The sequence below is a fragment of the Vanessa tameamea genome, chromosome 4 (genome assembly GCF_037043105.1).
Source record: "Vanessa tameamea isolate UH-Manoa-2023 chromosome 4, ilVanTame1 primary haplotype, whole genome shotgun sequence".
NCBI classification, from domain to species: domain Eukaryota; kingdom Metazoa; phylum Arthropoda; class Insecta; order Lepidoptera; family Nymphalidae; genus Vanessa; species Vanessa tameamea.
In genome coordinates, this window is record NC_087312.1 from 12,851,017 (window position 1) to 12,877,362 (window position 26,346).

General features: G+C 32.6%; 1 protein-coding gene across 1 annotated transcript in view; it reads right to left on the reverse strand.

Annotated features, from left to right (window-relative positions):
* Positions 1 to 22,708, reverse strand: part of LOC113395835 (transcription factor Sox-21) — a 47,271-nt gene extending 24,563 nt beyond the window's left edge. Inside the window, exons 1-3 of the mRNA XM_026633539.2 lie at positions 22,441 to 22,708; positions 12,857 to 13,116; positions 162 to 356 (exon numbers count right to left, since the gene is read on the reverse strand). Coding sequence (XP_026489324.1) covers positions 162 to 356; positions 12,857 to 13,116; positions 22,441 to 22,445 — 460 coding nt within the window. The 5' untranslated portion in view covers positions 22,446 to 22,708. The remainder of the gene's footprint in view (positions 1 to 161; positions 357 to 12,856; positions 13,117 to 22,440) is intronic.
* Between the last annotated feature and the right edge of the window lie 3,638 nt (positions 22,709 to 26,346).

Below are 26,346 nucleotides of genomic sequence, written 5' to 3' on the forward strand. Positions count from 1 at the left end.
TAAGATCACAAACACAAGCATTTAGAATCAGTTTTTAATCTTTTCGTAGATCTACTTTTTCTTCCTGTTTATTTTTTAAAGTATAAACTGTTGATATATAGACGAAAGTTCAGAGTATTTATATTTTAACATAAGGTTTAATGGGTTTGAAATTGACTTACCAGCTCTTAAGGCGTCCATGGGCACACTGGGGTAGGGAATTGAGTAGGGGTATCCCTCCTTCCTCAGGGTCTTGGGTTTCCTCCGCGGTCGGTACTTGTAGTCGGGATGTTCCTTCATGTGCATCGCCCTGAGCCTCTTGGCCTCATCGATGAACGGTCTCTTTTCATCTTCTGTTAGAAGCTTCCACTCTGCACCTGGGAGTTAATTTATATATTTAAAGTATTGTTTTAGAAGCTAAGATACAATAAAATAAAAAATTAAAACGTAATTTTAAATTGAAATAAAAACCCTCTTTATTTTTTTGTTAGAATTTAATCTTTTTTAAACACTACGATATAATTAAAACGAGAATAGCATCGAACTACTATCCAGCATTGTTACCGAATGTTATCCCAAACATTTTGGCGACAAACAGACTGAATGCGCCATTCAGTCGCAACTATTATGACAGGGAGACAAAAAGAGAAAAGTAATTTGCTCTAACCATCCCTCATTGCGGAGACAAAGCCTTTGATCGATACAATATAATCGAAAGCATGAACGACCTGTCTCCCAACTCGATTCAAGAGACCAACCCTTTGTCTCCCCCCATTTATAGAAGGCTGTATTCATCGCATCGATATCGTGGAGGGGCGCCACCGACCATTCAAACAGACAAGACAATCCTGATTCAGCCGAGTATAAAAGCGAAAACAATGTCGCCAACATAGAAAGGAACAATCCGGTCGCAGGACCAAGTTTCGTCCCGTTCGCGCACGTCCGAATTAACACAAGAGCGAGCGGGATAGCGAGAACAATGGCGGAAAGCGCCGCCTAATGACGAATTTGCGCTTTTCATTCCGCTACAGAATTTTTTCCCGGTTCCTCATTATTGTCGATACTTCGGGGAGGGTACTGTTGCTTTTGTCGGCGGGAATGATAAGAATCGTGTACTTGCCGACTTATTATACGTTCTGTCAAACGAGACGCTGCTCAATGATACCGAGATGCGGAGGTCCTTTGTAATTTCCTTTCAATGACGTTCATATGTACCAGAATCAGATATTTATATTAAATTTCTTCTTTAAACTTTTGTACATTTCTTTCCATTTAATGTTATAAATTCAATTTCGGTGCGGAATTATTGTGTCAGAAAGCAAAGCGATAAAACATAAAGCCTTAGAATATTACGTTGGACAAAAAATACGTTACAATTTCCTGTATTCGAGACCATATGCTGTGTACACTTCGTTATGTAACTTTCATGTATGTAATTTATTAATCATAGAATCTTTGTGTTATTCGAATCGCGATAACTGATATTACAGTTACGTAATTATATCGTAAATACCTACGTTAACATTCAGACAAATGAGTGACTTAATATAAAGTCTACCATCAGTATGAGTGCAAGCTTATAACTATGGGTACTTATTATATTATGACGTTTCATGATTCCCGAGTAGGAATAGTTTAGTAATAAGAGTCTCGTCTTAGATTAAAATATTATAATATTAGGTTAAAATATTACGCCTAGTTTCAAAAAGAGGTTTTTTTTTTTGAAATATAAAAAGAGTATTCTCGAAGATCGTGTTTTAAATAAAGAGAACAAATTGATATATTAATAACTAGCGACCCGCCCCGACTTCGCACGAGTGCAATTTATGACCTCTGACTGATTTCGATCGAAGCGGCCATAATGGCCATATTCAACAAAGATTAAACTGCGCATGAGATATTAAAGTATGTCTGAATAATGAATGTTTAGACGCAGGAGCAACTCTCCGTATTTTTTCGAGGTATAGGAAGTAAGCACTGCAGTAAATTTTCATGACAGAAAAATTAAACACCTTTTTATTGAGCTGCCCGACACGTTGGATAAGTTTGTTATATAAGTACTCAGCCAACGCCAACGTACGTAGAAACAAAATTATTCACTTGACCCTTTTAAACAAACGAGGTATATTTAAATCTAAAAGCATTCGGAGCTTATAAGAGAAATATTATTTTTAATTTAATTAACAATCACCGATCGCGAGCGGCACGTGCCTCGAGTGTTGCCACTCTACAATAATTATTTCCTACATCCCGCCTCTACGATAAACAAAAGCTGGCAACATTGAATAATGATCGCAGTATGCAGTAGAAGCAGAATGTGAAATGTATTTCATGTTGTTTTTTTTTAAGAAAAAAAATATTGTTCGAAATTCAATTCAAGTCATTTCGTTTGATTTACATAAATTTAATCACGACCTTAAAAGGCTCTTATAAATAGGCAGGTTGGTATTATAGAATAAAAAATAAACCTATGATAATCCGACCAGACTGGTTGCGTCTCACTTTAAACCAATGCATCCAACGTGAAAATGAATTGAAAAGAGTTCCAAAATACAAAGTCTTAAAAGAATGAATATTAACGTAACGAAACCATCTCCCGTCCCGTACCATTAAAACTCACCAAGAAGTCGCAGAACAGCGTTAGTTACGTTTTACATTACGTACCATTGTCAACGACAATCGTAAAAACAAAAACGCGAGACAAAAAACAACGACGCATGTGACACACTCGCGTATACAACAATACACATCGCGACAAAGGAGTTTCCTCTCAGCGTTGTATTAAAACGACTATTGTGTTCAGAATCGGACGAAAATGCTCTTCATTACGCTGAAAGCTTGTGTGCCTTGCGACAATGGGGTGGGGGGAGTGCCCCAACAAAGACGAAGGAGCCCACCCTTTCGTCCGGAAAATTGAAATGGTAAGATGTTATTTAGGTCATGATTTTATTAAATCTTAATAGATTTTTTTTTCGGGTGTCTGATCGAGGGAACATTGTGTTCAAATTGAGGTTTGCATTAGTAATGGACGTCAATGGATTTGTAATTTCAATTAGATCGTTATATATACACTGTGGTTACCTTTTATGTTACATTAAATTTTGTTTCTCTTTTATATTGAGTACATAGACTTGAATTAAACTGAACAAAATACAGTAGCTGCTATCTTTATTTTTTTTGTTTTGTATATTTCTTTAATATGAATTAATTGTATGTCTTAAATCGAATTCAAATATCCAGTTGCTTTTATGAGTTCATTGACTTTCTATTAATCTGTCTGTGGCCCTTGGTTTCAGCTGCGGTATATATGGATTATACATACCTAATTATATACCTACTTTCCTGTTTTGCTAGATTAATGGTTGAGTAGGTACTTCAGACAGTCAAGTTGTATAGCCAACCTTCTTAAAAAATAGACTACCTACATAGCGCAAAAATAATAATTACTGAAATCGAACTGGTCATTCCTGAAATGAATTCGTTCAGCCAAATTCTCCGCGCGGTTACACCCGTCAAACGATCGTGCTCCGCCCCCGTGAGTCGTAGCGAGATGTTATTCAGTCAATAAGTATATAGACTCTATTGTCATTTCAATTTTATATTTATAGAAATGTATTTAACTCCGTATAAATATGATTTCAAGTCTGAATATACTGAATTTCAAAACACAATAGTTAAGTAGTTTGTTGTAAGTAATTTTGCTCATAAGAAACAACTCGTGCATTTGAAAAAGGATTCGGTCAAAGATACATAGCTTAAAGCGTTACTTTACGATTTAATTTATATTCATGAAAGATACTAAGAGAATAACTTTAATTACTTCTTAATATTGGTAGAATTTTCAGAAAATGTTTACGCGCATTAAAAAATTAAAAGCCTGTAGATGTCCCACTACTGGGCTAAGGACTTTTGAAGTGAAAGTTTGAAACACATTCCAACACGTTACTCCGAAGTCAGCTGGCGGGCACACTTGAGTTTCTCCTTCACCGCCGAAAACGAGACTAATTATATAAGTACTTATTCGGTTTAAAACCACATCTTCAATTAAAATCCAGGCTTATTTTTCACTTAACAATCGGTTCTATATAACAATGGCTGAAAAATATTTAAACGAAATTCATATACTTTAGCAGTCGGACCACGTCAATGTAAGAGAATACAAAAGGCTGTAGTAATTAAACAAGGGCAAACAAACGCCCCTTTTAACAACAAGGAAACAACAGTATTTTTGTTGCGTGCCCCTGACAGCCTGCGTCGGCGTGATAACGCGCCCTTAGTTTGAGTACCTATGTTACTGAATACAGTAATAGCTGTACTTGCCACGGAACTACAGATAGTCGAAATAGCATCAAGCGATGTTGGAAAAAACAGAACATTTTTATTTATCTTCAAATTTCATTTTCTTTTTTTTTTTTGTCTTTATTAGTGGTTACTACCGCCCATAGACTGTAAGAAATATTAACAATTCCTTAGATCGCCTATACGCAGACAATCATGAGAACTAAAATGTTATGTGCCGTGTGCCTGTAGTTACACGGGTTCACTCACCCTTGAAACCAAAACACAATAATTCTAAGTATTGATGTTGGGCGGACGTGTCAGATACACGTGAATGGGTGGTTTTTATCTCGTGCTCGACGCCTAGCGAAAACATCGTGAGTAAACCAGCATGTGTCTTATTTCAATGAATTTCTGTCACACCATTGGCGCAGCCTGGTGAAGTAAGCTCCAAAAAATCCTCTTATTTTAGAGAGATCATTTTGTAGCCTTAGCCCTTAGGAATGGGGCATTTACTTATGTTAAGTTATCACTTCTGTCGGGCGTCCAGAGACGCACACGTTTTTTTTTTAGTGTGTAATTGGTGTCGCTTGTATGAGAAGTTATTAATATTTGTATATGTTCGAAGCATTTACCACTTCTGAAGTTCCGTCTCATCTGTGTAACGAATAATTCATGGTGTTTTGATGCAATGCTCGCTCGGAAAAGTTACAATACACTTTTATTATGTCCGACTACAGTTTGAATGTTTTAGTAGTACTTGTAATTCAGAGAAGATTAAACATTACATTTTGTTGAGCCTTTTAATAATTTAATCATTAGTCTAGATTATAATTTCAATTTAATTTCATTTCTTTATGAGAGGAAGCCTTGTTTAGTGGTTGAGCAATTTATGAAAGGCGAGCAAAATCAAAATATACTTTATTCGAATAAGATTTCACAAGCATTTTGAAGATTCTACATTTTACAGGATTATATTAAATCTAAAGCCACTACTAGTAAGGAATGTACACTCTAACGAGAATACCCGGCAACGATTTTAATTTGACAGATCACTTGTGATCCCATATCCTGTAGAATGATTAATGAATCATTGGTCCAACCTAGACTCTAGATATTAACAGTGTTTAAGGAATAACAATTATCTTTATAATGTTTATATTCCTGATTGATGCATGTCTTACGTAATGTGCTACCATAATACTACCTAACTGATAACCTAGGTAAATAAACAACCGATCATTATATTCAATGCAATAAACATAACAATTTTATCGTATCGGATCAAGTATATGAGTAGATATATTTAAATTTAAATGGTTAGCGGTCACTGTAGCCCGTAGACATTGGCGCCGTAGAAATAATCCTGTAACAGCGAAACTGAGAAACAAGATTTTGTATCAGCTGTATCTGTAATTACACTAGTTCACTCACCCTTCAAACCAGAACACAGCAATACTAAGTCTTGTTACTTGGCTGTAAAATATATGGGGAATGAGTGGTGCATACCCAAACAAGTTAGTAGTTAGTAGTAATTTAAATTTATATATCATAATATTTAAGCTGTTAGGATCAAGGAAACATCTATATCGACTCCTCCGACGTAACAACATATACACACATCTGAAGACTAGACGCATTTCGACTACAAAAAAAAAACACATTATAAATCGTTTCGGTATCAGTTACCAACATAAAAGTTCATTATACCGAAAACAGCTCCCGTTCTTACCAAACAAAACGTCTATTCTATCAGAACACCGCTATAGTGTATTTTAATAGATTCCTAACACACAATGCCCGGTTATTTGAGTCGGCTGTACATTCTTTACGTAAAAAATGAGACTTTTCAGAGATGTTCACGGGTTTCTTTATACGATTATAAGCTGGACCGCTATTGGACATGCCTTTGCTCTGCATCGGATAATAGCCAATGACGTTTGTGATGCCACGGTGTTAATTACTGCATCTGTTATATAAAAAAAAAAAACGTTGAGAACGTTTGAAACAAAAAATCGAAAGTAAAAAGCTACATAGAGCGAGGAAAATCGTCGTAAATTGGAAATCGACATGTGTTATGTGGAATTATACGGGGCGTGGCTAAATGTGTAACTTTATAACGATGAAAAAGTTTTGACAATGAGATTCAAGTCTTGTTCGCGTATTTTATATATGTATGTATTGAATGTTTTCTTCAGTGTCTAGCTAGATGTTTCGATAAAATGGTATATTTTATATATAAATATTAATAGTAAAGGTAGCCGCACTGACACATGAGCGACCTGACGGTGAAGTTTGCCACCGCCCATGCACATTAGCTTAGTAAGAAATATTAAGCATTTCTTACATCGCCAAGACGCCACGAACTTTGGGAGATGAGATGGTTGCAATTTGGCAGTAGTGGGAATATCTAATAAGTGGGTAGCACCAACCCAGACGCACTTGCACAAAGCGCTACAACTACCTAACTAACTAGTAACTACTCTAGCGATCATCATTAAATTTTGCAGACACCATGGGCAAAGAAAATATACCCCCCCTTACATGCAGGGAAAACTCGGGCGGAAACTAGTAAATATTAGTTGGACCTAAAAACAAAGAGTTTATTTTTTTATTACAATACAAAAAACTGGTTTCAAACGATTGAAATCATAGAATTCAATAACATATGTATTTACCTATAAATGTAGGTAGGTACATTCGATTCCTAGAAGTGACTACCATTTAACAGACAAATGATACAATGGATCGCTAATATAACAACGGCTATGTAATAATATCCTTGAATGTATACCACTAAATAAGTACCTACCTAAAATTTACCACAAAAATATTAAGACATATAATGACACGGTCTTATCGCTAAGAAGAGGTCTTTCAGATTAGTCAATATAATATAATAGGTATGTAGATTTACATATTGACAGCCTTGTTGGTCTAGTGGTTAATTTAAAAGGCTGCAGACCCCTTATCTTGGATATATACCGATAGGTATTTTTCTTAACTTATAAATTTACTACTACACTTATTAACTTGTAACCCTTACTTTCCGTTTGCATATAATATGATACCGGGAAATATAATCAATTTACCATTTACTAAATTTAAAAAGTTTATTAAGACTAAATTAATAAATAATTCTTATTATTCATTAAAAGAATACTTTTTAGAAGAAAAAAAAAACGCTTGGATTTAGGCTCGGGTTCTATCACAGGATACCAATTATTGTAAAAAAAAAAACAGCATTGTAAATCTGTTTATTTTAAAAGAGCAACAATGCGATTCTTGCCGTCTCTTCTCGCTGGAGGCTGCTTTCCGAAACGGTGGTAATATTTAAATATCGACGATTCAAAAACGCTTCATTGTGAAGTTTACTTGAATAAAATTGATTTGATTTCATTAAAAAATAACAGTTTGGAAGTTGCCAGGGTTAAGACTGCCGTGCTTCCAAAAATATGAAAAGCCGTTCCTCCTCCGGCACTCCCTCTAACCATGTCAGACTGTGTCACATCGAATTATAAAAGTATCTAAGCCTGTGTTTGTGCATACTCTATAATATCTCCTGAACATTAGGCCAGTTTCCGTTGTAAATGAATATTTACATAATCAAACATTTCAGAATACAGAGTAATATAGTATTAAATTGTATCGTAAAAAAATACTATTTTGTAGTAACTTTAGGTACTCTATAACAAACACATTCAATTATAACACATATAGTCCCGTAGTAGTTTATAGTGATTGCTTATTACTGATAATATTTATTAACTTGACTCCTAAATACAAGAGATTTAACAAAATCAAGCATTAATCGCAATCGTCTCACGTGCAAGGGTTACCAGTGTCGATAAATGAAAACCAATTACACGAACTACAATTACCGCCCCCGCCTTAATTAATATTAACTAGTAGACGTAGGAGTAACGCCCCTAACAGTTGGCAGTACAATCGTTGAGGGTAGGTAAATGCAACAGACAGCAATGAAAACAAATACCACTACACACGGCTGTCAAGTACTGTGAACTAAATGTTTGTTGCAATACAAATATATTTTATAAATTTAAGGAAAAATTGACAATGTTTTTTTTTTTAAGCGTGATACAGTTTTATGAATCAATTTAAATATAGGTAATTTAGACCCTATGATTCTATTCGCTACATTATTCCTGAGAATAATGTAGCTTTCTTCAAGCGATTTTATTTTTAGGATTGGGCCATTCGTTCGAGAGATTACCCCCTACATACAAACAAACAAATTGTACTCGTTAAATATTAGTATAGATGATAATTGTTTGTTATAACGATTATTTAGACACGACTGTACTTACCCATAATAATAGAAACTTTAACTGTCTGTAATTTTCAAATTTTATAAGGTTTTATTTTCTATTTGCTTGTTGTCGGGTACGTAGTTGGTACATAGAGGCAGTTGGGTGGGGTTTATATCTCAAGCACATAAAAGCTAACAATTACCATTTAATGAGCTCATAACGGAACAAAAAATTGTTATTTAATGATTGAATATCTAGAGAAAGAGGAAAATGTGCAAAGTACTTTTAATAGGAACATATTTATTTTAACAACTATTTTTCTGATATAAATATTTGTATTAACGCTCATGACTATCTATACTAATATTATAAATGCGAAAGGAACTTTGTCTGTCTGTCTGTTACGTTTTCACAGCTAAGCCAATGAACCAATGGTAATGAAATTTGTTAGGATATAAGCGAACGCTAAGGACGGACATATGCCACATTTGTTTTACCCTTAAAGGGGGTAAAATTGTAAATAATGAGTGCACTTTCTTAGAAGATTTTTGTCACAGTCTGAATTTCACGCGGGCGATGCGGATTCAATTTTTCTATAAATACGAGTTAATACGAAAAATATCTACATCTAAAAGAAGCACTATAAGTTAAATCGTGTTGTTGTTAATGTACTCATTTATATTACATTTTACTTTACAAACGATCCGTCCGTGTATCTCCAACGTGCTCGGTAAAAAGATACGCCAGCATTGTACGGCGATACCTTTGTTGAGCGCATCGACATTTGTCGGGCGACATTTCGATTGGTTTCGTAAACAAAACGCGTTTTGTGCGTCGATTTATTAATGCCAATAAACAATGAGCCGTACGCAATACGCACCCGATTATTGACAGGTACCGAACAAAGCACGACATTGTTTAGCAGATTTTATACTAATGAAATATCCACCAATAGGGGCCCATAGATATTTAAATTGAACAAATAATTAACTTACAAAAGTAACAGACCAATAAATTTAAAATCGTTACGAGTTTACAATGGTCGCTTTGTTCGATTAAGAATTGAATATTAAAAGTATACGTTGGTAACAATATGAAACTCTTTTGGACAAAGTTTTCCAATTCGACCCATCCCTTCAGCTTTCAGCAGAAACAAGTAATTTCTGCCTACAAACGTCGCTATTCAGTATCCAAAACACATTGTATGCATAAAACATGCACTGTTTGAACAGGACAATACAAGCACTGTCGCCCCAGCTCCGTTCGTTAAAGAAACACAATACTCCATTCCAACTACAGTTAGAAAGAGTACAATGTTCCGTAACGCAGGGTATTTTTGCAAGACAGTACCGACATGGATAATTCTAAGGAGACTACACAAAGAGATTAAGTAGGTACGTATCATGAAACAATATAATTAGATTTTATATAATGTAAAATCTAGATCACTTCGTTGTTATTTATGAGAAACATAAATTTAAACGTCTTAAGACGATGATAAATGCACAGTTATATCACAGTTATATAGTTAAATATAAGTTATATAGTTAAAATCTTTGGACGGAAAGAGGAACAAAACGGTTTTATTGTATAAATACTTTCCTATTTAAGAAAAATCTGTTTGAATTGAATTTTTAATTATGCAAAGCTGTTCTAAAATATATACATTGAGCTACACGTAAACCTGCGAAATCATGCTACATAAGAGTAGGTAGTGTTAAAAAAGGAGAGATAAATAGAAAATGGCGTTTCCTCTCGCCGTCACCGCCAGAATGGCGGCCGCGGTAGGTTTTATTTTTCCATACTCTTCCGCCCGTGTCTCCCCTTTTCTGAACATTTTTAAATTCTCTGTTAGACGGGATTTTGCTTACTTTTGGTCGTTGATTAATTCGGTGGCCGGTACCCCGCTGTGTCGCTTCTGCCGGTTGATTGCGCCTTCGCTTTTTTTTACGGTGAGCACATTTTTTTTTCACTCTCCGTGTTTTGATCACGACTTTAGAAGACATTTGTCAACTGTGCGCGTCTACAGCCGTTCTTTATTCCTTTTAAGTATTCATTGAGTTCGCAAAAATATTGTCGCTTTAACCATGAAGGTCAACTGTATCGTAAAAGTTATTGAACTGCGCGCAGAAATACACGACGCCTTAGTTTGACTCATTTAGGTATTGTTATTCTTGTAATAATCAATTACTTCATTACATTTCATTTAATTATAAATAATGACTAAAAGTATTTTATTCAGTAATAATGATAGAATCTACCTACTCGTAATTCATTTCAAACCGACGAATGTTTGAAAGAAATCAATTTTGATTTTATGTTGACAGTTTTAAGTCAAAATTAATTTATAATAAGACAAATATCCGATTGTAAATGTTCTTAATTTACATATATATTGTCTGAGAGAATTGAACTGGGTGTTCTAAGAATCCCATTCAGCACAAAGGTGAGATGTAGATGATCAATTTGCAATCAAAATGAAGCCTATATAAACTCGGGTACAATGAAGGATGTTATTCAATTAAATTAAACCACTTTATGAATATAACTTCTCGATTTCAAAGGATCAGTAGCTTTGATTGGTATTGAAAATTGGTAGGATAGGTTTAACAATTTATACATCCGTTTTGAGATGTCTACGAGTAAGATGGCGCTCCGATCGGTTTGATCGTAATTCCATCTATGGATGTTGGGTGTGAAAACATTACCAATATTCCAATCTTGGGTACCAATCAAAACATTAATTTGTCCCAGTCTAGTAAATATCGTCCTAACCGAATTTACACTATGACGTCCAATCTCAAAGGCTGACTGAACAAAGCCAGATACATAACACTGCCAATTTTTTACTTTATGTGCCACTCGCCCTTCAAACCGATAAACAATAATGTGTGTAGAAGATATGATGAATGGGTGGTACCTACCCAGGCGTGCTTGTAAATAACCCTACCACTAAGTTAAGCTTTGGTCTGCTCAGAATTTCCTAACTTAAATATATTCGGCCTAACCAGGAATTTTAACCTTTGATTTTCGTATCTTTAGACTTAGACCAACGAAGCAGTTAAGGAAACCTTACCACATTAACACCGAATATTTAGTGATAGATGCTTAGATTCATTTCACGCATCAAGAATAAGATTTAAAAAATAGTTTTAGTTGTATAACAATAAATATATTGCTAAAGATGTAGACAATACCTAGGCATAAAATATAAGCTACATTAATTTACAATATTCATAAAAAACAATAAGCTGAAATTAATTTAAATTCAGCGAAGCAGTACCCTACTGAGCGACATTTCAAAAGCAAATAGTTTTAATACAAAACGAAGTATTAAAACATATAAAAACGCGTCTGGAAAATGTTTAGGTATTTACGCTTATCTAGTTTTATTACTTGAGTAGCGATCCGCTCTGGCTTCGCAAGAGTACCATTTATTTACCTATAAAGTAAATTATATTTGATAAATATAATTGACAGCCCTCATAATTTTCATATAACTATTAACAAGAATAAAAAAATTGAATTTGATCATTAGTTCTATAGATTTTCAGATACCTACTTACAAACAAATATTACCGCTTTATAAAATAATTATAATTATAATATTGATAATCTCATTCAAAGTGTCTCTGACACTCGTTTTAGTATTCATTACCGTCGTCTACTTGAATTTGTTTTTATATACCGGTAGGCATATGACTCTACTCCACCTGATGGTAAATGTTAGTGGAGTCCAAACGCGAAGACGGCCAGTACAGTCAGAGAGGATGAATGAATAATCTGTACCAATTTATGATATAAATCCCAAAATATATCCCGTGATCAGAACAAGTAATATTTATATTAACACTAGGTACCTACTAAGTTTTCATGTGTTTATAATTCATCTTGTGTTAAAGGCGTGAGGAAACCTACATGTGTCAGATTAAATTCCGCCAAAACTTGATAGTACTCGCCAAAATTGTTTAAATTCCGCCAAAACCATCTAATTCTTAATTATCATTTTATAATTTAAAATTTAGGTAATAAAGAGAATTTTTGTTTATAGAAGTGTGCCGAGATGGTCCAGTATTTAGACTACGTGCAACTATACCGATGATTACGGGCTCAAACCCAAGCCAACACTAATTTTAATGAGTTTCGTATGCTTAATTCATCTCATGCTCGGTGTTGAAGAAAAACATTGTGAGGAATGAAATGAAATTCTAGCCATTGTTACACATTGGAACAGCGTGGTGAATAAGCTCTAAGCCTCAAAGAGAGAGGACTTAGCCAACAGTGGCACATTTAGAGACTGTTATAGATAGATAGATAAAAACACTTACCTAATCGTTTCGAAATCTCAGAATTATGCATTTTGGGATTATCCTGTGCTATTTTCCGCCTTTGCAGCCTCGACCACACCATAAAGGCATTCATGGGTCGCTTTATATGTTCTTCTTGGGATTTCTTCTGATGCGTCTGACCGTTCATGGCGGATATAGCTCCCATTGTACCAATAGCTCCCATGGCTGACATGTGGCCCATTGGAAAATGACCCATGGTGCCTCCATATCCAGCCCGGTCGCACATTGCACCAGCGGCACTGTGAAAATATTAAAAATTAAGTATTTGTTTTGAATAAACGTACCCACTTTATGAAATATATATGTATATATAATTTTATTATTAATAAAACCATCCTGATGGCGATCTATACCTATACCTATTCCTTTTCCATGACTAAAATACCATGCGTTATGTTTGTGACGCAACGAATAATTTTATATATATATTTATATAAATATTTGTTTTATTCCAAACTATTTACCTATATTTAAAGAACATTAAGTGCATTCAAAATAAAGTTAAGATTAACATACTTTACGTTAATTCCTTTCGAAATCCTATTTGACCAAATTTTTAATTACTTAGAACCATGATGACTCAATGGGTAGACGACGTCAATCTTAACCGATGATTCTGAGTTCAAATCTGCGCTAGCACCAATTTAATTCCATATACTTAATTTAGGTTTATAATTAATGACGTGTCCGGCGCGAAAGAAAACTTCGTGACGAAAATTGCACGAGGCGGATGGCATCTAAAAATACTTTTAAACTTATCATTTTTTTTTAATTTAAAGTTATTTCTTCTTTAGAATTTCAACTACGTTCTTCCTTTATCATAACTTAGAATAAACTGTTATTCTTCTAGTTTTAACTACAGCAAACTAATTTTATCATGTCGTACCTAATGTCCCAATAATTCATTAGAAGCAATTTATTTATTTTCATTTATTCATTTATTTTATACATTAAAGGTAGCCCAATATACTTCTGTTGGATGTCACGAATAAATAAATAAATATTACTGATTAAAACGTAGGTGCAAATTTCCAAATACATGGTTTTAAAACGATTAAAAATCTAATAATCCATTACTGATCCAGCACACGTTTTAGGCATTGTCAAGAGCCGGCCCCCACACTCTGGAGAACACCACGTGCGCCGTAACAATTGCAACTTTTAATATACCAGCGACAATTACTGTGATCATAAAAGTGGAAAATATTAATATCATACGCATTAGAAAGAGGGCCCTTTACAAATTGGCTGCTTATGACACGGGAGGAATACTTGTTTCTGATTGGTCGGATTTACGTTTTAATGATTTACCTGTTGGGGACTCTTTTTCTAATACCTTTAAGTAAGTCGAGTTCTCAGATTTTGAGGGTAAAGTGTAACTTAATTGAGTGAAAAGGGCAAAGCAGAGTAATTTATATTTATACTCGTATAAGTAGGTACTTCAATAAAACATCACAAACTAAGGAGTAAAAAACAGCCTAATAATAATACAATTTCATGTTAAAGTCACTAATTGGTTTAAGTTACTTTACATACAGGAAGTGATAGAAATCCGTATTCTTCGTTGCGTTAATTAATATCATAAATGAAGGCATCTTGAATATTTTTATTACATTTAATGTCACGGGGAATTTCCAAATTTTATACCTACTGGATTATACCTACATCAACATAATCAAATTTGTCCATCACGGGATAGTTGTGGGACAAGGAAATTGACAAATATTGAAATAATTTATTCTTAAATAATAGCAATAAATAAATACCTATGGAGTAAAATTAGAAAGAACATAGAGTTTCATAAAATAAATATATTCATCTCACAAGATAAAGCTACGTAGTACCTAGGTATATACCTAGTACAAGTAGGTACGGCCTAGGGGACATGACGGCATAACGTCGTGTCGTTTGCCGTCACGGCATACAACTCGGTTTTACCCTCGAATACACCAATAGATCTTTCACATACACAAAACAACCTTAATAATAATATCTAATAAATAACAATAAATGTTTATTTCATCAAACTCAACTGGTAAAGATTAAGATTAATCAATTGGCAAGCCTAAGCAATGTAAAATAATCAAAAACATTCAAAGGAACATATTATGATTCTTTAATATTAACAACTAAAGAAATGTCCATCCCGACTTCGAACAAAAAGTCCCGAAATTTCTAAAAATCTATCTGTCTACTCTTTCTTAGTCTAACTCTCGAAGGTAGTAACTAAGCTAAATTTCAAGTCAATCTGACATAGTTTCGGAGATCTCGTGAAGAGTCAATCAAGAGTTATTTCGCTTATATAATATATAGTATGAGACAATCAAACCTCAGATCGCTAATATAATTTGGCACACCACTAATTAGATTACCGAAGCCATCAAGGATATTATAATTAATTAAACAAAACTAAACAAATCAAGTGGTTAAGTAAAACGTGTTATAACTAAATTAATGTTGAAACCGTGTGGATGTAATAAAACCCCTGCGGGAGTTGAAGGCACAGGCGCTACATAACAACCAACAAATGTATTATAGCATATGCATAAATATCGTCACCCTTCAAGGGTTGAATCAAACTAATTACTCATTCCGCGGGAATTACTATTTGATACGTTATGTTTTCTAATAGCTTTTGGAGGAAAATTTATATTCTGATTTGAACTTCAAAGTGTTTATTAAGATCATATATGAACTATTTAAAATTTAAACTTGGTAACACCGATGCTTTATAAATCTACATATAATTGTCGTTTAGTGTTATATAAGATATGGCTTAATTTTTAACGGTTTAAAAAAAAATCAAAAAGGTTTTCTAATCTGGCAACTCAACGTTTATCAATAAGACAAATTGATTTTAAAAATCGAATTAATTCTAATTAGATTCGAAATGTAATGTAAGAACATACATCTAAAACACCATAACGTTCCGTGTATCGTTTGCTCCACAATTTCCTTTTTCGACTTCGTCTACCCATTTTACTTTTCTGAGAATAATGTATTTGGGTCAAAAAGGTTCTGTTTGCCCACGGAATATGTCAATATTTGTCACCTGCCTCCTGTGCGATTCCGTCCCATGGTTATGTTTGGGAATATGAAATGAAGGTTAAAGTAACTACGCCAGATTCCGTAGAACCTACATTTAACATCTTCACTAATGTAACATATATTATTTCTAATTTATAATTGAACAAGTCATGATATTGTAAGTATTGCCTACCCTAGATAAGTATAAAATCCTAGCTTTACAACTAACGGATTAATATCAGATTAAGAAATATTATACATGATATATTATTTATTGATAATACTATTCAATAGTAATAATTAGAAATATATTAAAGTTAAAAGGACCAAGGAACCCTGACACGAAAACAAAATGCGATAACTACTCAAAAGCTTGTCTAAATTCCCCAAGTTTGATTTTCAAGACAAGGCACGTAACGATTTCACAGTAGTCCGTGAACTCCTGCGCAAATATTGACATCGACTGACGCAATATTATGTTTATATTGTAATGGATGAAGCTGTTTTATTTTAAAGTATTATTGCCAAGTAAATATATTATAAAAATACCTTTTGTTTGTCATATAATTGAATTTTTATAATGATCGTCTCATTGGCATTAATACAATTGAATAAAGGTATGTCTAAAAGGATGTTGTTTGTCGCTATAATTAGATTTTTTAAATTGTCAGTCAACATATTCAAAATGTTTAAGATGGTTAAACGTTACGTCAATTACAGTTTCTGGATACGAAAGCTAAGAAATGAGAACATACTCAAGATATTACACAAATTATAAAGAAAATCAAAATATACTTTATTGTCAAGTAGGCTTTGAAAATATATTTCTCTGAGTCGATTTTGAATCGTCATTTTAAAGAACTGTATTAAAAGTAAAGCTACCACCAGTTCGGAATGTAGATTCTACCGCGAAGAACTGCCAAGAAACTCAGTAGTTACTCATTTCGACATAAGAAATAAAAATGTACTTAAATACAATTAGATATATACAATTTATCCTGCCTGAAAATTAACAAGTAGTAGCTCTCCGCTTTTTTATCATCTATATAATCTTGTGTTGCCTTATTTATCAATGATTTTTAACAAACGATTAGAATTTATGAATCGGCAAAGTTCAAAGTTAACCAAACACATTACTGCAATCCTGATATAGATATATCTAAACAATGCTAAATAGGGTACAGATGAGGCACGTCTGAAATGAAAGCCGTTTAAATATGCTTACAAGTGAGTCTTGTGACCAAACAAGCTACTGTAGTTACAGAGACAGGAGACGCCGCCGTCGACCGCTCTCTTTATGTAACCAATTAACAACTTCGAAATACCTCAACTCTGGATACGAGACATTCGTAATTTTTTATCAATATTTATTTATCTCATTTGGATCTGTTAGTGTGGACATCATCGTTTTCTTTATGAATTCTGTTTTACCGCGGCTTGTTAACAATTCCAATTCAGGTTACTTAGAAACAAAGATTGATATATCATAGTTGAAATTATTATTAATGTTCACATTATTTTTGTTAACGATTAAACCTATTATTATTTAATTTTTGACTATTTTTTGATTATTGAAGTTTTGACAATTAAATAAATGAAGTAAAATATTAAAAACCTAAATATTATTTACACGACTACTATATCACGACTAGATCACTAATAGATCACGAATAATTTGAAAGACATTCTTTCATGATTCTCGTGAACAAGTAGATAGGTAATGTCGAAATATCGAGCTCCACAAAATAAAAATAAAAAAAACATGGTAAATATCCCGTTTTAAATACTTATAGTAATTCGAAAGACAATTTATTTTAACGGTGAATGCTGTTGTTAATGAAAACCTAACAATGAATCTAACGTATTCTATCCTTATGCATAAATTTATACTCGTAAATTTTCTCATCACACTGGAATTTCTAATAGGCATTGTAGCTTAGCGGTAAACCGTCTAATTGGTAATTTAATTCAAACATATTACTTAAATACAACCAATAAACACTAAAACGAAAACTAATTACAAGTACGAAACTTTCACTACGGTAACAGTTGGGACAAGTAATCCTATCCTATTATTAAGGATCTTTACATACTTAATATTAATTACGTAGGATATAAAGGTGTATTCCGGTTTGAAGGGTAAGTGATCCAGTGTAACTACAGGGCAAGGAATATAACTTATGAGTTCCCAAGGGTGATGACGCATTAACGATGTAGGTATTGGTTAAAAGGCAAGCTTATCTTTAAAGTATCAAGCAATGTCTAAACCTCAATATAAATAAGAGAAGTAGATACTAAGTATTTATTCGTCCCAAAAATATGCCCTTTTTACTTTCAAGTGACGTTTTTTTTAACCGCCAATCTTAAGTACCTAACTTCCAGACTTAGTACAATTTCGCATGAAAAACGAATGATTTTAACTGACAATTTTAATTCATATACAGGTATTTAAATAATAGATTATTTGCTTTCGATAAATACATGTAATGACATTCAAAATAATACCGTGGATCAATGATCAAGTATGTACTTATGTGATTATTATAAGGTAACAAAATTCTTTTTAGATGCTTATGGGGACTTATTGTGGCATTTGCCAGAAAATATGATAACTATTATATTATTAGGATATTCTTCCTATTGGTTTATTTAATTCACTAGACAATTAGAATCGAGCCTCGATTACCCAGCAAGAAGTACCCAGTAAAAACATGATGATCGGTGAAGAAATCAAGGTAAAGACCTTAGATACGATGATTTCGATGATTCAGTTTATGTAACATGAAAATAAATCATATGTTTTTCTATTAATCAACACTGTGAAAATGGTCCAAACCTAAAAAGGAGGGTCGCCTATGCCCAGCAGTGGGGCATGGACTGGTGAAAAGTTCACATTACTTTCAATATGTTTCAATACAATTCAAACAAGATTATCTCCAATCAACCAAGTTGTTATGGCACATTGTAATCGTATGAGCGTTGATCGTATTAGTAAGTTTCAAGTTAAATCATGTGGCCGGTAATCCGATGCGCAGACGCAGACACGATCTATCGATGTTTGCTTTCGGCGAGTACTGAGGCGGCGGCATACGCATACAGATTATATCCACTAATATATGTACCTACATAGGTACTTACAATCTGCCTCGACTACACATCGGTGAGATTTCGTGAGAAATTTAACTACTTCAATCAGTAACGTAATAAAAGTATCGATTTCTTATTATTATTGAATAAATAGTTCCAATTTTAATTTATACGTAGTTTTGGTTCAACCTATTATTTATATCCAGATGTGTTTGAAAACGCCGATAACCAGATACAAGTTTCATTTGGAACTGGCGTAAGGAAGTTTAATTGAGTAAATTGTTGACACTGAATTGTAATTTGTTAAAGATGTTCTGAAAAAGAACTGTGATAACAGTTCTTTTTTTAAATTTGAGATTATGATCGAAGTATTTATAACAAATGATAAAGAGTTCTATTGTTACATTTAAAAATCGATATGATGTAATTGTATCTAAAACCTTCAAACAAAATTCTTAAATTTACAAAACATAAATTCTTAGAACAATGCGTTATTTAATAAAATTGAAGTAAGACAAAGTTTTAGTCAACATTCATACTTCTAACAAAAGAGACTTTTTGTTAAGTCGTTCATGTTGTAATACGAGACATTACAAAAAAAATTACATTATATAATTGACATACGTGCAGACAAGTAACTGAACGCCACATGGCAGTTGTGATCTATATTACTAGCCTAATATCTAATAATTAACCCTTATCTGCCTATGAGGTCAATTAGTCCACACAAAAAAAAAACAGAATAGAAAACTACTATTCGCTATAAACAAATATTATAACATACCTACTTATAGGTATTTAATAAACATGGTGAAAATCTTGGCGTATAAGTTCGATTGAATTCCGACTACGGCAGACAATCCCAGATACAAATTAACTATTTGATTCCTCACTGTGAGAGTCCAATGGGACTACAACTCAACACGATCGTAAGATCAAGGGCAAAACAAATGATTATACTTGCGCCGGTGCCTAGATATGGGGCATGTGTGCATTGTGATATATTGTTATATGTATTATGACATTGCCAATTTTCCAGGGTTAAATAGTTTCTTGACAAAAACCTTCTTTACTTTTTATTGGTCCGTCTGTGGAATTGAACATCAGACATCATGATCTGTAATTTTATAGCATCAGATCAAGAATTCGGACCAAATTTGTGAATAACTAAACTATACGCTGAGTAGAATGAATATATATTTATATATAATAAAACCATGGGTATTAGGTGTTTGTTGTTTATGGGTAGCAGTCAAATGGGTCTTATGGTAAAATCACCGATTATATCCCGATATCCTTCTAGTCTGTAGTTAAACTGGCTTACTTAAACCCCAAAATGGAACAAAACTAATCCAAAATTGACGGAAACTTGGCGGTGGAATAACTGTTGTTGGTATGTTATTCAAGTATGTATGTTCTTTGTACTACATTTAAGTATTTATAAAATATATTTAAAAAAAATTACCTACCAATGACACATAATCGAGTATCAAAGGGTCAATAACTTAACATTGAACATCCAAAGTGTTACCGTCGGTGTTTCAAAGCCCACTCGCCATTGTAAAAGTGTAAAAATAATAAACGTCCTTTATGGTGCCTGCTATAAATACGCAGCGATTGTGCCTTCATTAAACGTTAAAGAACCTAATTGGTTGTATAAAACACTGGCCAATTTCGACTCATGTGAATTTTGATTAATGTTTGTTGATTTTATTTTTATATTTAGGTTGGCAACACTGTTTTTACTTTAATAGTGCTTGCCTTCGACTTTAATAGTGCTTGCTTTCGTAGTAGTAAATACATATCTGGGTTTATGTAAGTAAATAAAAAAACAGCAAACGAGCTGTGAGACAAAACGACGGACAAAAATGCTGAAGTTTAAACGGCTATTTTTAGCTATCCAAAGAAATTTCACGTTTTGTAGGTATTTTATAATCGTATGTTAATAGATTATATCTTAGTCATATGACGGATTTAATTAAATTATAATGTTAAAGATGGATACTTGGTAAATTTCAAAAAACCATATTAAAGAAATATTGGAACAAATGTACCTAACTAATTTGTAGGTTTCACGGTAGGCCTTTGAACACTGTGTAGGTTATTATTATTTAAATGTTATAATAATAAAAGTTAATATTATTGAGTTACCCACTCAAATATTCTACCTCTTAACAGCAAGAATTTATTTAGTAAAACAACCCTATTTTCCTCAAAAAGAAATCGTTTCCTACATAAGTGCGGAAATTCCAGTATGTAATTACAATTTACGTATTAGAATTCCAGAGCTAGGTGCAAAATGGTCTCCTTCGTGTTCAATGAAGTTATCCAATTAACGACGAAATGGCGAGGGTTCCGTGTAACTGTTTCTATTAACCTTACCGTATCATAATATATTGACTCACAGCTTCGTCTGTGAAGTGGTAAAGTGAAATGTTTCAAATATTAAGTAAAGTAACAGTCTGTGTATGTTACATAGGTAGACATAAAGCAGATTTTCATCCGATACATGCAACAAGCACGAGATTATAAAAAAAAAAATAGACAGGTAAATGGCTTGCACGTCGGGACCGGTAAATTATCTCTAAATACGTTAAATACTTAGCTTAATTTAAAACATACATAACATTGTGCATAATCTTCGTTCTATCGGTGACTAAAAGTATAATATATACTATTAACTTATTATAGTAGGAAAAAAGCAGGACTTCATCAAACCATGTGAATAAAAATATCGTTATCTTATTAATTTTATCAGCAAACAAGACATAATTACATTAATAACGAACACTTATTCGATAATTTTCAAAATCTTATAAGATGCGAATAAGAAATTACAATTTTATTAAGAGAATGAAGTACTATACTGATATAACCTTTTAAAATGTCCTTCAAATTTCCTCAATCATAAAACAATACAGATAATAACTATTGTTAGGTTGTTGACCCGAATTAATAATAACGGTTGACAAAATAATTCGTTAAAAATTTATCACTAAAACACAACAGAAAATCGATTACGCTGTGTATTTTTTTACATAGCATATGATTAAAAATGCTATACAATACCTACATATTGATTTTGAACCTTAATTCTAAAGTACTATACAATACTGTATTATTGCAATTATCAATGTATTAAACAATTGTTATTTGAAAAATGAAGGTAACTTGCTTATTTGTCCATTGCAATACATTCATTATGATTATAATAAATGTATTTGAAATAAAGAAAAGATTATAATAAAGAAATCATTTTATTTTAGTTCAGTATAAGACTTTTATCGAAATTAACATTACTTTTATATTGTCATAAGAAGGATACCTATTAAAAAAAGGAATTAATTTATTTTAAGTTCACTGACACTAACCGAATCAAATCGGAGGAACACAATTAGGTGTATCTAAGAGGCAACTCAATGATTCTTCAATATTTTCAAGTACTTTACCTCATCAAGTGGCCGCTGGCACGTTGGTGTAATTCTAGATCCACGATGTAGCCTTCGAACAACTATTTAAAACTGAACAGTTCGCCTGCACTGCACACGGTAACAACACTGTTCAAAATTTAAAACGAACTCAACTTTATCATTATTTTATTCATAATTTAACAATCGAATAGCTCAATTATTAACCTTATCGATAAGAACGCGTATCGCGAATATACGGCCGTCGTACGTACGCCGCTCGGCACAATGGCGACAATCGACAATCGTGCGGCGCGACTGCGGTGACGGCGCTCCTAACAAATCGAGTGATAAACCAGCGCGAGCCGACCAATCGGAGGCCGTCAATACGCCCACGAAAGCGGCCTGAGCTCTGCTATTGGCCAAGCAACTGCCATTGCCTTACGGATGTTATTATGCAGAAGAAGACCAACTGTTCGAAATTCAAAATAAGAATTTAAGCGTTTACCAGCCGAGTCACAATGCAAATTGGTTGCGCGCATTGCGCGGTGTGGTCTTCCTTCGCTTTGTTTTTGTATGCTTCTCGTTTTGTTATTCATAAATAAATGCATGACTCTTACAATTATATTTTACATTTAAGGAAATGTTATACACACAATCGTGGTTGTTATTTATAATAATAAAGTAGGTAGTACAACAACATTTCGCAATTTTATTTATTTTAACGAATTGGGAAAAAAATCTTAAAAGAAAATAAATTGGACTTTAAATAACAAAATATATCTTCCGAAATAAATAGCTTTGGTATGTAAATACTTTAGGTAGATATAACAATACAACGGATTATGGTTAATTCGAAAAAAATACTTACCTACCAAAATAATAGTAAGTAGGTAAAACACAAACAATAGGTAACAAATTAAGTTAACCTTATGAAGATTAAATAACGTTAAAATAAATTTATTGTCTAAAATCAATAGGGTAGTGTCCCAATGGTTATTTAGGCCTCTTCTTTCCTTATGGTAAAGATTTAGAGCTGATTCCAAGACGCGTCTCAAAAACGGATTGGTGAATACATATATGGCCGGAATTTCATACTACATATTTCATCAGCTTTCTAGATGATGTTTTTTTACTACCAGACTACCTGCCAGATTGCAATCTAAACTTTTACGCTTGTGCTTACCTGGATATGAACCCGCAATCTTTGTTTTTCCTCTTTTAACTACTGGACTACCTCATTCTTTGAATGACATAAAAATATATATATAGCCCAACAACTATCTACTAGTAAAAACCTATTTTTTTTTATCGAAATGCATAATTAACTTTACAGCAACTAATATTCTCATGACAAAATACCTATAGCGTATTCCAATCTAAGAATAAGTAAAGATAAATAAAATATTACATTTACATATTCCATACCATTTACTTATACCTAACTCTGCTATATTATGCACTACAGGCAATGCTCTGTGCTTGTATTAATATATATATATAGATATAATACACTACACTACTTAACTTTACTACTTAGGTATATAAATTCAATAATTTTATTTCCAAAGGTCCTAACCAGACATTCAAAATCCCATTTTTTCAAGATTTAATATTGAAATAGGTATTGACTCGTGAAAATATTGGTTCCAATGGTTAAAATTCAAAATTTTAACCAATGGTATCTCGTCAAGTCAATACCAAAGTTGTTTACTTTGTTTTACTATTCTTGTGATTGGAATAGACTACAGTAAAATTATTTCTTATAAGAAATTTTTCTTTACTTAAATTAATATTCACACGTAATGCTTTTTAAGTGTACAATTTAAATAAACACAATGAACTGTTCTATGAAACGACTAATGATAATTGATGAGTATATTTTTTTTTTGATTATTAATTATCTTGCCTTATAATACATAATAATATAACGTTTTCGGAGATAACTTTATTAAAAATGTTATCCCTAAAACTTATTGGCAAGGACTGAATGTTTTTGGAATTTAAATATACCTATTATTCTGTAAAAGATTATATTGATAATAAAAAGTTTGCAGTTAATATTTGGACAAGGAATATGCCTATTAATTTTAGTAGATATATAACTTTTATTATTGATGAAAATAATAACATCTGTTATTATGATTACCTATTATTGCAGTAAAACTCGTATTACCATGCATTAGGTACATCCAAGTTAATTTCTCTAGGTAAATACCTTTCATGATTCAAAAGGCTTATTTGCATATAGTCTACTTGAATAAGTTATGTTTTCATTATGATCAGATTTTTGAGTATATTTTTTTGACTTTGAATTTTATTCTTGTTTACGACAATTGTATCTTCTTTCACAAAAATATATTTTTCAGATTACAGTACCTAAGTATCACAAGATACGTATAAATGCATATAACACACTACATTGTTGAGTAAAATATACTTTTGATTATTAAAAAAAAAACACATGTAGGTACCTACATTGTCGGAGACAGATAAAAATATATGATATTGATGTGAGTAATATTTAACGATTTTAAACTTTTCAATTTGAATACTTAAAATATTTTCCCACGGCGTAGAGAAAAAAAATCCTTACATTGAATATTGAAAAGTTCGTTATTACATAAGAGGTCAAGTAGTTTCTCACAAAGAAGTATTGAAAAATTCACGCATCAATAGACGTCACATCGGAAGCTAGATTAAAGAATAACATCTAAGAATCGATCCACCCATACGTAGAATAGGGAGCGGAGACAACTTGACTACCAACAGTTGAAGACACAATAAACATACTGAAGAAATATTAACATATGTCCATCATCCAAAATATGATCCAATAAATTTACAAAGCGTAATGCAAATGAGATATCGATACGAAATACCATTTCAAATTCAGAACACCGAAAACGTCATTCGTTTCAAATTGAAATTGGATGTTATAAAAAATCGAAATCGAAATATGCAAGGCCGTTTAAATTATGAATATTACACAATCGGGGTCGATAATTGAATTGTAACGTGAAATGTTCGCGACATGAGGGCACTGGGTCGCGCCCCACGGCCGGAGGTGTTTTCGACAAACCGTCACAATGTGCGGTCTACAATGCACCATACGCAAATTAACTATGCTACCATACAATTTTTATCGTCAATAAAAAAATATCTATTCATCGATTATTCACACACGGTACATGTGCCGGTATAAAAGAAATTTAAATGTTACTAAATGATTTTTGCATATGGAACGAGGCGTTTTAGTCTTCTATACGAATGTAGATTTCGTGACATGTGTAAATTCAGGTGGGTTTGAGATTTTTATTGCTATGTCAATGTGATTTAAATTCGATTGTTGTATTAACACTGAATTTAACAGACCGTTGCGAATTTGGTTATTGATCATATGAAAGGAATAAATAAATTAACAACATTAAAATGACTAACTTCGTATACTTTACGTTTATGATAGTATGAAATTATATTATGTTCAAGGGTTAAGTGCCTTCTTTGTTCAGCATAAATAGAATCAAGTCACATAAGTTTATTTAAGTGTTCTGAAATTGATAGATTAATTATAATCATTTATTATTTTAAATAAAGTGACACAATAATAATCCAAGGACTATAATTTTATATTTGATGTATAATTAATTACATATTTTTTTAATAACTAAGTATACTGATCTTTTTTTCTGGTCAGGAAATAATTAATCAATTTAAGTATCAATTTAGATGGATTAGTTGAACAACAAGATTTCAACTAAAGAATTCAATTGCATGACAGTTATTACGTACTTACGTTATTTGTGATAATAATTAAGATTGGGCTCGATGATGAAGAAAAATCAAAAAATCTAAATTAAAGCACCTTTAAATTTTCATACTTAGTACAAGTATAAATTATAAGTACTTGAGGCTGGTTCCAAAGCAACTAGTAAAACACTAGTTATG